Below are 15,103 nucleotides of genomic sequence, written 5' to 3' on the forward strand. Positions count from 1 at the left end.
GGCAAATAAGACTTCTTTCCTGGGTTCAAGGGATTTTCTTTCCAGATGAGAAGAAAATGAAGCTACCATCAATTCCCGAGACACGTGGAATATGATATGTGACCTGTGACAGCATGGCATGAGCTATGGAAAAGGGAACCCAGTGTGGTGTGAGGACAAAGGACAGCCTGAGAGTTAGGGATGAGACCAGACAGATGGTGGTTGACATAGAGCCCTCTATGAGCCTCCAAAGAAATGTACTCCACAAATCTGAATTAGTATGATTATTAATATTATTAATAAACTACCATGGACCAGATTACTATCCAGGAGCTGTGAGGTATGGAAGGTCTTGAGGAAGCCCCAATGGCCTGCATTTAAAATTTGCATAATGGATTTATTTTAATTAGTTTACACTTCATTCTGAACACTCTTCAAATTCTCCTGGGCAGCTTTTTGGTTCTTTTAGCTGTCAAAATAGATACTCAAGCCTCCTGCCAACAATAAATCGAACACTGCTACTGCTTGCCGAGTGGATTCAAGTTCTGCCCCTCCGATTCTCTTCACTGAAAAACCTGAGTTATGAATCCACGTGGGAAAGAGCCTTTGGTCAGATATGACTAGCAAAAAACAATTCACAAGTGGGCCAATCGTGTTTGAAATCCCAAAGGCTTAATACAGGCTCCTAAAGATTTCTTGGCCCAGAGATGAATTAACAAACATTGGAAGGTGTAGATATTGGCCCTCTATTGCTTTTCACCAAAAATGCCTATGTCTGGAATTTTGTTGAGTTCAAGTGCAGATTTAAAAAATATATATATATATACAAATGAAATCAGGTTTAAGCCACTATTTTGGTACAGTATTTACTAAATGTCAAAGGGTCAACCTGTTAATGTTCAGAAAGAAAGTAAAATAGATTTATACTGTATACCTGCCTTAATTCCAACTAGATTAAAGTCTGAAATACAAAATGTGAAATCATAAAAAAATAAAATAAAATAAAATAAATATATATATATATAAAATATATATATATATATATACACATACAAAGCCAACTGACACAGACATCTGTTGTACCCAATATGTGCTTGACCAGTTGGTCAGTTGGGTCCACTGATATTATTTTTCTTTTTCTTTCTAGATGGGCAATGATGACAGTGACCGTAAGCATGAGAAGAAGTTTTAAAACTACAGACCCTAAAACCCAGCGAGGCAGGCGGCTGCAGCCCCCACTGCCGTAACAGGTATGGAATCAACCCAAGGAAACACTTTTGGTTGTCAGCCACTGTGCTGGCTCTGCTGGGCATTGGGGGATGAGAGGGTGGGAGTGGGGGATGAAATCAAATTTATGACTGTCCCAGCGGAAGCCAGGAAAATCAAATCAGAATTGAAGAAGTTATCTGAATAAAGGTCTCTCTTCTTCCTGAAGCCAGAGAAACGTGGTTACAGTAGCTCCCTCCCATCCATGGTTTTGCTTTCTTGGGATTTCAGTCACCTGCAATCAACCTCGGTCTGGAAATGCATGATCCTCCTTCTGACAGACAGTCAGAAGGTCAGTAATAGCCTAAGTCTACTTCACCGTGCCCACGTCATTCACCCCCTGCCAAATCCTCACATAGACATTTTATCATCTCACATCATCACAAGAAGGGTGAGTTTGGTACAGTAAGATTTTGAGAGGGAGAGAGACCATATTCACATAACTTCTATTATAGTGTATTGTGGTAATTGTCCTATTTAATATTGAGTATTGTTGTTAATCTCTTCTTGTGTCTGACTTATAAAATAAGCTTTATCATAGGTTAAACATAGTATGTACAGGATTCGATACTACCACCCACAGCTTTCAGCCTGGGGGTCTTGGAATGTGTGGATAAGGCAGAACTACTGTATTTTCTGAATACTCCAAAAATCAGTGAACATCTTTTATTACTATGTGGAATTATGTCACAACCCAAGATCAGTTAGGGTTCTTTGGCCATGCACAACAGAAACAGAAACTGGACAAATTCAACTGAAATAGATGAGTATTAAAAGGAAATTGGAGCCCTTGCAGACTCCAGGAGAAGACTGAAGTTCCAGGCTGGGAAAGAGTGAGCAGAGAGCTCTGCCGCTGGAAAGAATGTCTGAGCACATTTCCATCCTGGCATCACAACAGTGCAAAGGGCCTGGCCTGAGCCTCATGTCTGCACTTGGACCAGGGAGGTTTCAACAGGCACCTTGAGCTTTCAGCCCCACCAAGACTAACCACAGCAGGGACAAGAAATTGCCCCCAAAGTTATCAAGTGTTTTTACTCAGAGGAGATGGATGGAAGCTGAGCATTCAAAATATAACAAATATCTGCTAATAGTGGGGGGTATTTAACTGGATGGGAGTTGCTTACTTAACTCTAAGATTCTAAATTTAAATCTATACTGGCCTGTTCTCATGTAAACGTGGAAGTATAGAAACCCGAGGATTACCATTACGGAGCACGACCACTGCCAAGATCAAGACCCTAGCATTCAGGATGCCAGAAGTCTCCCTGACTCTATCGGTAGGACCTCAAGATCCAGAAACCTTGACTCACTAAAGTCTCCCACCCCACCCCAATCACACAAACCCAGAGCTGGTAGTTCTGGGATAGACTCATTGCTCAGCAAGGCCATCGACAACCCAGGACTGTTCTGCCCATCAGGTCGTCCTCAGAAAATTGGTCTTTAATTGCTGCTCATTCCTCAAGATTGCAAACTGAATGCCTCTGGGTTGTGAGCTGAGCTGTACCCCCCAAATTTCCATATGTTGAAGTCCTAACCCCCAGGACCTCAGAATGAGATCTTACTTGGAAATAGGGTCGTGGCAGCTGTAATGAGTTAAGATGAGATCATTAGGGTGAGCTGTAATCCCAGAGGACTGAGGCTCTTATAAAAAGGGGAAGTTTGGACAGAGAAACACAGACACAAGAAACACAGTGTGAAGACACAGGAGAAGATGGGCAACTACAAACCAAGGAGAATGGCCTGGAACAAATCCTTTCCTCGCAGCCTAAAAAAGGACGTAACCACCTGACACCTCGATTTGGGACTCCCAGCCTCTAGCACTAAGAGATACTAACTTTCTGTTGTGTAAGCCCGCACTTTGTGGTACTTCATTGTGGCAGCTCTAGCAAATGAACACACTCCATTCCAGGCTTTGCGTCTGTGTGAGAAGCAGGAAGAGAGGGTGCCAACAGGGTGGAGACCACAGGGATCATTCCTTTGATCAGAAAGGCCGGAACTTTCCCTAACATCCGTGGTCCCCCACCCCCACCTATGACCAGAGGCGTGCTGCTTAGAACGGGAAGCTGGCGGGGAAGGGAGTGAGGCTGGCCAGCCAGCAGGGCCCGAGGGCTGAGGCAAATGTCCTCTGCCCCCTAAGAGGCCTGTACTGTGCTTTCTGGGAGAAGCAGCCCTGATTTTCAAGGCAGGGCTGAGGAGCATGTAATTAGAGGCTTTTGCAGAGTGCATCAGGGCTTTGCTAGAAGTCGGTGTCCTTCCTCTGTCCAGCACAGCCCACTCAGCTCTCCCATTCATAAAAACAGGTCCCCCTGCCAATGAGTCCACACTGGAAACCCACCGGAGGGCTGTGGTTGAGACACAGGAAACAAGAAACCCCAAAGAAGGTTGGCTTCCAGGACAGAAACACAGCGCTGCTCGCACAGCAGCCTCGGGCCTGGGCAGGACACCTCGTGCGCTACCCCCCATGCGGGCCTGGGACAGGACAGGGACAAGAGATGTGCAGGTCGTACCTCCCTGATGGGAGCATCTGCACGTTCCATCCCCGATAGCCCCGGCAGTGTTATCGCTCCAGCCAGCCAGGCAAGGAGGGCGGAATGCAGCCTCGCCAGCCTCTGCTGCTGATGGGAAAGGGGCCACAGCGTGTGACAGCGTCATCTGTCAGCTGGCGACTCAGAGCACTCTGCCAGATGTTCACCATCCCAAATGCCCACCTCTTGGGCCCAGGCTAAGGTCTGCACTTGCTATTTTATCTAACTTGTCATGTGCTCCTTGACTTTTCTCCTGCCTGGGCCAGGCCTGTTGCAGGCACTGTAAGTATGTACCTTGGTAGTTAGTAGTGGCCAGGGTCCCAGCAGAAGCTGCATCTCAGACGGAACCCAGAAGGAAATGCGAGGTACCGTCCCACACCCATTAGGATGGTTACTATAAAAAAAAGAGAGAGAGAGAGAGAGAGAATGAGAGAGAGAGAGAGAATAACAAGTGCTGGCAAGGATGTCAAGACACTGGAACCCTGCGCACTGTTTGCCAGTGGGAATGTAAAATGATGCAACTACTGGGAAAAATAGTATGGAGTTTCCTCAAAAACCTTAAAATGGAATTGCCTCATGATCCAGCAATTCCACCTCTAAGTATGTGCCCAAAAGAATTGAAAGCAGAATCCTGGACAGATATTTGCTCACCCATGTTCATAGCAGCATTATTCACAGGAGACAAAATGTGGACACAACCAAGGTGTCCATTGGATCAACAAAATGCAGAATAAACAAACAATAGAATAATAGTCAGCCTTCAAAAGGGAGGAAACAGGATGGAAATGGATAATCCTTGAAGACCTTCTGCTAAGTGAATAAGCCAGTCACAAAAAGACAACTACTGTGTGATTCCACCCATATGAGGTGCCTAGAGTAATCAAGTTCATAGAGACAGAAGGTAGACAGTGGTTGCCAGGGCTGGGGTCGGCAGTAGCGGGGCGTGGGGAGTGTAGCTGGTATTTAATGGGTACAGAGTTTCAGTCCGGGGTGCTATAAAAGTTCTGGAGATGGATGGTGGTTGCACCAGTATGAATGGACTTAACACTACTGATCGGAACACTTAGAATGGTTATGTTGGTAAATTGTATGTCCTGTATATTTCACCACAATTCTTTTAAAAGAGAAGAAAATCTAATGAAAGGACCCTAACAGACCACAAAAATAAGGAGATCCCAGCACATGAAGCCATTCAGGAGGAATGAGAGACATCCTCTCCATGGCCCCCCCGGGGAGAAGGGGAGAAGTGCTGCTGGGCCCAGAAAGAGACGGAGCCCGGGGGAGGGGCCATAGTTAGGGAGGACCTGCAGCATTGCCGAGACCCCACACCGTAGCCAGAAGCAGGGATGGGGGAGAAATGCCAGGGGCTGAGCCAGCATCTCCCAATGGTCACAGCCAAGGGCAAGTCAGAGAGTTGAGGAGCCCAGGTGATGCAGGCTCTTGGGGACTGTGTCCTCTTAGGGTACAGGTTCAATCAGCAGACAGACAGCCCAGTGGCTCCTGAGCTCCTGGCTCTTACAGTATAATGATGGGAGGGGCATGCAGAGAATGAATCAGGTGCTGTGAGAGGAAGTGGGGAGGAAACACCCCATGGAATGTCAGGGAAGACCTCTGCAAAAATGATACATCTGAACTTTAGACACTGTAGTAGGCAGGGTTCCCCAGAGGAAGAAAACCAATAGGATGTGTACAAACAGAAAGAGATTTATTTTAAGGACCTGGTTCATGCAGTTGTGGGGGCTGGCAGGTCTGACATCTACAGGGCAGACTGGAGACCCAGGGGAGAGTTAGTGTCTCAGCTCCAGTCCAAGGACTAGAGGCTGAATCCCTTCCTCTGGGGAGCTCAGTCTTTGAGATGCTGCCTACCCATAATATGGAGGGTAAGTAATCTGCTTTTCTCAAGGTCTATTGATTCAAATGTTAATGACATCTTAAAATTACTTTCCTAGCAACATCTAGATATGTTTAACCAAAAACTGGGTACTAGGGCCCAGCCAGGTTGATAAAGTTAATCATCACAGGCACCATTCCCCATCTGGACCAGTGTGTAGTTCTCATATGCAGCGACTAAGCTGGATATCCTGTTCACATCCTGCACATCTTTCTTTTGCAGAGAAATAAAAAATCCCACTTTGCAATACATCTGGTCAACAGGAAGCTCTAGTTTTGTGGGAAGAGGGCTGCATCTAACCCCTCCAGAACTGTCACCCAGGGGCACCCACTGGCTGGCCAGGGACAGTCGTCCTAGCTGGCGGACGATGCAGGGGAATAAGAAGTGCACGGACGGGTTCAGTGACTCCTCGAGCATTGGCAGCGTGCTGGACGATGCAGACAGAGAGGTGAGCAGCCTCACAGACCGGGCGTTCCGAAGCTTGTGCATCTCCGAGGACGCATCCTTCAATGACTCTGACCTGACCCTGTCCCCCGATATCACCCGCCAGGTGTTTGGGAATCTTCACCAGGGAACGGTGAGCCACACCCACAGGAAAAGCGGCCTTTGGAGCCAGTTACCATCCCAAGGCACCGAGCATGCGGGCTGGGCAGCCACGTTCCAACAGCTACCCAAGTACGTTCAAGGGGAGGAAAAGTACCCCAAAAGCAGCCCTCCGCTGACGCCAGCCCAGAGGAGACTGGAGGTGCCCATTTCCGGCCTGAGGAGCAGCAACAAGCCTGTTTCTAAAGTGTCATCACTGATTAAATCTTTCGACAGGACTGAGAGCCAACGCTGTGATAGCAGGGCTCCTACCAGTAAGCCCCCGGCTCTCAAGAACCCCCCCAAATTTGCTCCTCTGCCAGAAAGTGGTGTCAACTTCTGCTTCGATTCTGCCTTTCTGACTGTCAGAAGGGTGCCCGCTGAAGTCTCTGGCGCCCATCAGAATAGCCACCAGCCTGGCAAGAAGCACGGAGAGCAGGAGTCCCCCAAGGACCCCGAGATGGCCTGTCACAGCTCCGGCAGCTTCCTCCCAACACCCGAAAATGCGGCCGGCGCGTTCGAGTCAAAGTTCCCTTCTCCACCACGTAAGCCATCCAAGGGCGAGCCTGGAAGAGGTAAGGAGTGGCCTCGCAAAGTGACCTTTCTTCATAGTGAAAACAGTGCTTTTGAGTCGTGGAACGCCCACCAACCGAGGCTGCCCGAGAGAAAGGAGGCTTTTGACCCTGTCCCAGAAAGCAAAGCCCCCAAGCATTATGAGAACATGCCCTTGTTAAAAGAGCCCCCGGCCTCTGAGCACAAAGTCTCCCCCTGCCAAGCCCGGGCCAGCTGCAGTCAGGAGGAGAGCAGGCTGGCCCCAGGGGCTGTCTCCACATCAGGACCCTGGGGACCTAGGGATTCAGGGGCCCAGGTATTCAGTGCAGAGGGAAAAGCTTCTGGCGCACAGCCTGACCTTCAGGGGAAGCCCACCCAGCCCCCATGGAGGAAACCAAAGTCCGGCAAAGGAAAGAAAGAAAGTCTACAAGACACATCAGAAGAGAAGAAGCAGGCCACTAGAAGAGGCCCAGCCTTGTACACAAAGCACAATCCCCAGGGACAATTTCCAGAAAACGAGGCTCCTGACATGTCCATGGACCCTAACGAGCATTACAGTCCTCCTTTTAATATCAGTAAGCTTCTGACCCCCATCATCCCCACCAAGAATCTCCTGGAGCCATCTGACAGCCAGCCAGTGGAGATGGCCCCATCGCCCTCAGGACAGCTAAATGGGTACCAAGAAAAGGACCCCAGTGAATGTCAGTCTCGGGACAGCTACAAATCCAAAGCCCCTAGCCTGCTGTTCAACCTCAAGGACGTGCGGAAGCGTGTCAAGAGCACATATAGTCCCTCACCTCTCTTGAAAGGCCTTGAGGAGAAAACCAGAGGCAAGCAAGAACCCGTGAGCAATGGCATCATCCTTCCCAATGGGCTTGAGGAGAGCCCTCCAAATGAGCTTTCTAAGGAAACAGCAGCTGACGCCCCTTCTGTGTCCCACATCAGCACCCAGATGGACCATAAAGCTGACCCTGGTGTAGCCTCCGCAGACAAATATCTCACTCTTAACTCACCTCCAGCCATCACCCAAGCCCCCTTCTCCGTCAATGGGGAGGGAGCTGACAGAAACAGCTATGAGAAGGATGATGCAGAACCAGAAATGGGCACTGCCAGGTCCGGCAAATATCCAGAGTCGAGGGAACACTGCCCCAGGAAGCACCTTTCTCTGAGGCTTTGCAACAGAGAGCCTGAGGCAGGGAAGGCTGGAGAGAAACCAAAGACCCCCAGCCTAGAGAAGGGGTTCTCGAGATCCGTGTCTCAAGAGACAGAACCTGAGAGAGAGGCAGGTCTTCAGAATCCAAACTTCAACCAGAAATTCTCCCCAGGGCCCCTCTCTCCCGAGGAAGAAGATGTATTCTATAGTGACAGCCAGTCCGATTTCATGCCATGCTTCAAAAGTAAGGCCAAATTCAGCACCAGCTCTTCGGACCAGTCCTTTGCCTCATTTGAGGATCAGCAGAAGACGTGGTTCACTGAGAGCCAGCAGGAAGACAGGAGGAATGATGAAAGTGCAGGTGACAGTCAGAAGGACGAGAAGGAAAAAGAGATAGGGAAAGACGAGTTACGGCCCAGAGCCTTAAGTAATGGACATGCACGCATGCAGGAGCACAGCCAGGGGGCATCGTTGCAAGAAGGAGAAAGCTCATCTGGTTGTAGACCCAGGAAGGCATCGAGAGAGGAAGCTAACTTCAGAGGCACTTGGATCGTGGGAAGTAAGGATACAATGAGAGACCCTACCCCCTCGCCATCTTCCACTACGAACAAGCATATACTGTTTGCAATTAAAGACAACACCCTCAGGGCCACCCCCGTGATAAAACCCATCATGCTGCCCCTCCTGAGGACCGTGTCATCAGAGGACTCGATGGGCAGCAGCCACAAAGAAGAAGACCTGCCAAAACCAGGCTGGGGAGAAGAGGCTGGGCTTTGTGGCCCCGAGAGCCAAAAAGTGGCCAACACCCCCACACCCACTAACACGCAGGGCTCACGCTCGAAGCACACGGCCTGGGAGAGCACGGAGGACCACAGGCAGGTGCCAGCCCCAATGGAGAATGTCACATCTCCTCCACTCGCAGGAGAGGCTGAAGGGCTGAAGCCACCCCCAGAGGCCGCACGTCGAGTTGTGCCAAATGACGGCACAGTCCAGGGGAAGCTGGATGCTCCGAGGTGCATCCCCACCATCGCTCTGCCTGAGGGTGACCCTGAAGACCAGCCACCCTCACAGCAGCTGGGAACCTGTTGGGAAGAACACACACAAGATTTCAAAAGCCACTTACTGTCTACACCCCGAGTAGGGCCCCTGGGGAGACGACTGGTCCCCGGCAAGACGGCAACTTCCCCCAACGCCAGCTCCCCGGACAGGAGCAGCGGGTGCTCCCCAGCCACCAGCAGCATCTGGGACGATGTCTCCCAGGCCCCCAGTGAGCCGGGCCTGCTGCCAGGGGAGCCTGCTCACCCCAGCCCCTGGGCCAACCCCTACCCTGCCAGGGCTGCGCGCAGGGAGGACCTGACACATGCTCTCACGTGGGAGGCTGGCTCCGACCCCCAACTTGAGCCATCTGCAGAAGACCTCAGGACACTTTCTCCAAGAGGCTCAGTGCTGGACGCGGCCGCCAGCTCAGCAGGCCTGCCTGAGAAACCAGAACCTGCGGCTCAGCTGGAGAGGGCGGCGGGCAAGCCTCCTGCAGTCCCACCCAAAACAGAGAAGGCCCTGCGGCGGGCGAAAAAGCTGGCCAGCAAGAGAAGAAAGACCGACCAACTGCAAGAAAAGTATAATGAACCCCTGGAAGAGAAGCAGTGCTTGGAGGACTGCGACCGAGGGCCAGCACCCCCTGGAGAGAGGCCCCGACCCAGGTGCCCCGGGGTCCGCTCCCTGCCCCCTCCCATCCACCGCCACTCAGTGTCTGCCTTCTCAGAGCCCATCAGGAGGCAGCCTGGGGGATCCCAGTGCCTTACGCCCCTGCCCCCTTACCCTGCCACCCAGAAGGTCCTCCAAGACCCTCAATCTGGAGAGTACTTTGTCTTCGATCTGCCACTCCAGATGAAAATCAAGACCTTCTATGACCCTGAGACAGGCAAATACGTCAAGGTCTCCATCCCAACCTCTGAGGAGGGCTCCCCGGAGCCACCCCCACCAGACACACTGGATGCTCCCTACGTGCTGTACCCCCACTTCCGGCCCCTGCCCGTGACGGCCTTGATGCCGCTGCGGTGCTCCTCTCAGCTGTCTGCCCCCACCTTCCTAAATCAGGGCCCTCACATCACCACTGAGGCAGCCGGGATGGGTCTCCCGAGGGCCCGCGAGGCCGCTCTGCAGCTACAGCTGGGCGCGAGGCCTCGTGGGGACCCCACCCAGCACTCCGCAGGCCAGCGCCCGGATGCTCCTCCCCCGAGCCTAGGGGAGGAGGGGGGAGATACCCCTCGCCTGGGCATCATCTCCACCAACGACCTAGAGGACTTTGCCACAGAAGGCATTTCTTGAGAATTACAGCTGACTACCCCCCCACACCAGAATAAACCCAGAAGAACTTACTTCCCCTTTCCCCCAAACAATCAATCACACATATATACACACACACACACACACACGCACACACACACGCACATGCACACACGCACATCAACACATACTTAGCCATGTGGGATCCCTAAAGTCTCAAAGGAAGTAGGGATTCTGAAAAAAACCCACCTGAAGGACTTCCCTCCCTGGGAAGGTGCTATTTGCATGACGGGGTCCCTCCCAAGCCCCTTCTCAGACCCTGGATCTGCTCCACTTACCACCCCCTTTCTCCTCCCCTCCCTTACTCCCTGTCCTCTTGGCTAGGCCCCTGGGGCGGGTCCAGAAGATTCCTAATGGCTGCTCTGCTCCAGCTCCCCATCTTCTTCTTCTCAAGGGCTGGCTCATGCAGTGAGCAAGCTCCCAAGCTCCCCCGGAATCACTGCACTGTGCTGAGCCGAGCCCTGCCCACAAGCAGACCACCCAGCCCAGCCCCTCCAGGTCCGGGGTGGTAGAGACAAGCACCTCCACCCTCCCTCCAAGGCAGCAGCCGTTTCCATCTCAGGGCAGGCAGAGACGGCTGAGGACTGACCCAAGGCAATCTTGCAGACATGTTTATTTGCATAGAATGGGTTTTCTTTACTGAGGAAGCTTTCCTCTAAGGCTATTTTCTGATCAAGAAAAGGCTACCTTTTAAAAAGTGAAACAAGTTTGCAGACGTGGTTCTGTCCTGGACTCCTGTCTTTCATCCCTGGGCAGGGGCGGGTCTCCGCTGGTGAGTAAAGTGCCTTGTGCCCTCCAAGCCTTCCATCAGGGCAGGGACGCAGAGCCGCCAGGATACAGAGGCATGCAGCTCCGGCGTCCTTCCTTTAGCCCTCGGCACCTGTCCATGCCTTCGCGGGCCCAGGCTCTCCATAACTGTGGGGACACACAGAGGAGGAAGACCCAAGCCCACCATCAAGGCAGGCCCAGGGCCCTGAGTCAGGCCCTTGCTGTCCCAATCTAGTAACCGGTACCTGTGCCCTGTACTCAAAAGGAAATTGCATTTTCCCAACTGCCTGGCCTTTGGGGGTGTGGAGGGAAGTATGTGAATCAGGTCAGGGGAGCAAAATGCAATAACCATCTCTGTGCCTCTGAGAACAGAGAGAGTCTGTGAGCAGATGCCCACTGCGGACAACTGTGCTGAGAAGGAAAGCAGGCTGGTCTTCATGGACTTCCACCCAGGGCATCCGCTGAAGCAACATCGTCTCGTGCTATGGGAAAGACGGGGGCAAACATGGCTCCCTCCCTGTTTAGAAAGCACAGCTGTCGCGGCAGCTGTCGGGACTATGCTGCCCACGTCCCAGGGGACCCCACAAAATGCATCATCCTTGTTCTCTTGGCAACGATAGCTGTTTCCAGGCTGGAAAGACAGGAAGGCACAGAACTCACCACATCCCGAACTTGCACAAATACAAGGGCTCTGGGCCTGTTCCTGGTCATGATTTGGATTCAGGATCTTATTCCTGTTTGTTTTCCCAGCAAATACAGCCACACCTTAATGTCATCGTGCAACTACTACACAAACCCCCCAGCTCAGGGCCGTGGCGAGTCAACCAGATGATGAGGCAGGAACGCAGGCAGGGTGCAGTCCGAGAAGTCTGGTTTCCACGGGTCACCCACCGGGATACCAGCAAGAACAAGCCGTGATCTCAGCTCCGCCATCAGGGCCAAGCATCCCCTCAGCTTTCTGTCATCTTACTCAAACAGGAAAAGTGATGTCTCATTTTAGAACTCTCAGGGCGCAGGAAAAGAATTGCCCAACAAAAGTAGAGTCCCTTAATTTAAAAAACAACCATAGTGGTAATAACAATGTCCCCACAAGGAAAAATACACTTTCCTTAAGGAGAGCTTATGTCTGGGGAGGCAGCCATCTTCTGTCTTAGAAATAATATAAGCAGGGCTACTGGTGGAGCTAAAAGCAGAAAGGTAGATATTGGAGATCAAGGTCAACTTCCCTATGAACGCACAAGAGGAACAGGACATCCACACAGAGAGCAGGGATTCCTCGGACACCTGGCTTCCGGGCAGGTTAGCCAGGAGGGCCTCCGTCACTTACAGCAAGGTGCCTATGGTGCTAAGAAGCAGGTAATGCTTCTGAGGATCAAAGGTCAATGAAGATCAACTCATTTGTAAATGCTGTCCCTCTCTTCCTTTCCTCCCTCCTTCCCTCTCTTCCTTCCCTTTTCCTTCTCTTCCTCCTTTTCTTCCTTCTCCCTGTCTTTCTGTTTCCTCCCTCCCTCCTATTACAAGCATGTTTAGAGTTCCCACCCTATGCCAGGCTCTTCACTGGGCACTAAAGATACACCATGATAATAAGATCTGGTCTCCACACTGAAAGAATTAAAATCTAGCAGAGAAGAAAGGCAATTATAGTCCAGTGTGGTAAGTAATTCAATAGGGTGGTCTGAGGAGCACTTAACTCAGCCTGGAAAGAAAAGGGGCTTCCTACAGGAGACGGCACCTACACTGAGTCGGGAAACGCCAAGTAATACATCGGTTTATGAAGAAACCAGAATTTCCCAGTTTTTATCTATCAAACAAAGATGACATTTGTTAAATACTGATAGATTTGCCTTACCATACCAAAGTATAATGGTTTCGCTAATTGTTAATTAGCATCTTTAATCAACACAGGAATGAAACCAATGTAACCTCACAGGATAGACCTTTGTTGGTATGTCCCTTCAGCTTCTGAATTAATATTTCACTCCTGTGAGTTGCCCAGAAAAAAAACATTATTTCTACCACTGTTTAATAGGACAGTGGTGAGCGTTGTGAAAACACATTATCTGTAGAAATTATGGGTTAAGGCCATGCCTGCATCTTCTACTTAGTGGACTGGCCCTTCTATGAGTTTTTGGCCTCTCTAAGTGCTTCCTGGTAAAGGTACATAGATGTAGAGTACCTCAAGGTAACAATCAAAGGTCCTAAGGCTATTCAGTGGGAAATGACCAACAGATCACATTGCCAATCACATGACATGTGCCAGCCCTAGAGCCAGGAGCTTTGAGACTGGTCTCCATTCTCACAACAGACCTGTGAGAGGTACCCTCCTTCCCTCATATTACTGTAAAGGGAGCAAAGGCCCTGAGATGTTGAGTAACTTCCCAAAGTCACACAGTCACTGAGTGAGGGAGACAAACCAGGAGCTCAGGGCACTCTCACTCTCACTAGGTGGACACTCTTGACACCCCACTCATGCTTCTGTAAGTGTGGCCAATGGATCAGCCATCTCTACATTACCAGGGAGCTTATTAGAAACCCAGAGCCCTGGTCCGCATTTCCATAAGATTCCCCAGTTATTTATTTGCACATTAAAATTTGAAAAGTACTAGGAGCCTCTGTTTGGCCCAGAAGGGAAAAGATTTCAGGGACACACATCCATGTCTTCATATCTAGAGCTTCGCCAAGGGGCACAGGAAGAGAGCCTTACACGTCGGGGTGGGAGAGTTGTGGGGAGGCCGATTCACACCCACTTCAAGAAGGACATGTCTAACAACTACAGCCTCCACATGGCTAGAGTGGCTTGGAGGACAGAGCTTTCCATCACTGGAAATGTGCCATAGAAGCCAGGGACCCCTTTTCTAAGGCAGGGATGGGTTCAGTGCCAAACGGGTTCTAACTACATCTTTTAAGACTGCAGTCTGCATGTGTGGCTCCAGTATGACAATGTCATGTGTCCCAAGTCTAAACAGGGGGTGGCCAAAGGACTGAAAGGTGTGAGTGAAATCTCTGCATTTGCCCAAGGAGCTCTAGGCAAAACCCAAATGCTATGCATGTGGAAAGCACTTTGGCCCAGATAACACCACAACATTACACACAGTTGTCTTGTGTGGACTTTCGACACCATTCTGATATAAAGTCCCAGGTAGGCAGACAGAGCTCCGGGCCATGTCACCAGACCCTGTCACCGTCTGCTTACTTGTCCTTAGTATCGCCTCAGCAGAGCCATCCGAGCAGAGGCCTCCTCCATGCACTGGGACTCCATATAGATCCATCACAGCCTTCTGGTGGTGCTTCTGTCCTTCACCTGCCAGCTCTCAGGCAGGAAGCCTAAGCCTGTCCGGGCTTTTCCATCACCCAGGCACCTGTTAACCAGACAGCCCCACTCCACTGCTGACTCACCTCATCAGACTCTCTACATGTGGGCAAAGGACAGTTGTAAATGGAGAACCTTCCCATGAGACTGTGATATACCTGATTCATAAACACCATCCAGAGCAGGGTTCCCATATGAATGGCCCGGCACTGCCCAGGCCCAGAATTCCAGCTGGTGGAGACCAGGGGAGGAATCAGAGGAAGGAGGACACAGCTGGGTTTGCCTATGGGCAGGAAGGCCACAGAGACACTCCCTCTCCAGATGGAAAAGTGTGGACAGGCAAAGGCACAGCCAGTTCTATGACTGTACAGTGCAGCCACCAGCCCTGGCCAGAGCCAGGCCCAGGCATGCCCTGAAGCTCTGAAATGTGGCCATGAACTGATCTTCTCAGAAGAGAGGAAGAAGGGCATTGTGGGGAATGAGGGCTCCCTTCCAGCATGGTGGAGCCAACGATCTCACTATAAAAGAAGATAATGGAGGATTAAGGAGCTATGCACATCATCATCCCCAAACAAAGCCAGTCTTGCTGTCCTCATCATTTGTCCAAATGCAGTTTCTCTGCTAAGCCCTTTCACTGCCCCGGCATTGTTCCCAAGCTCAGTCTATTCTGGGAGTTGCCACACTAACACCAGTTTTCCAGGTCCTTCCATGCCATTGGTTCTTCTCCTGGG

At 50.9% G+C, this 15,103-nt stretch overlaps 1 protein-coding gene across 1 annotated transcript; it reads left to right on the top strand.

Moving 5' to 3' along the window:
- Nucleotides 1-6,028: 6,028 nt before the first annotated feature.
- CUNH10orf71 (chromosome unknown C10orf71 homolog) lies at nt 6,029-10,899 on the top strand. The gene has a single exon (XM_077746476.1). The coding sequence runs from the start codon at nt 6,029-6,031 to the stop codon at nt 10,274-10,276; it is 4,248 nt and encodes a 1,415-aa protein (XP_077602602.1). The 3' UTR covers nt 10,277-10,899.
- Nucleotides 10,900-15,103: the final 4,204 nt, after the last annotated feature.

The sequence above is a fragment of the Crocuta crocuta genome, unplaced genomic scaffold, assembly GCF_008692635.1.
Source record: "Crocuta crocuta isolate KB4526 unplaced genomic scaffold, BGI_CrCroc_1.0 scaffold28, whole genome shotgun sequence".
Classification (NCBI taxonomy): Eukaryota; Metazoa; Chordata; class Mammalia; order Carnivora; family Hyaenidae; genus Crocuta; species Crocuta crocuta.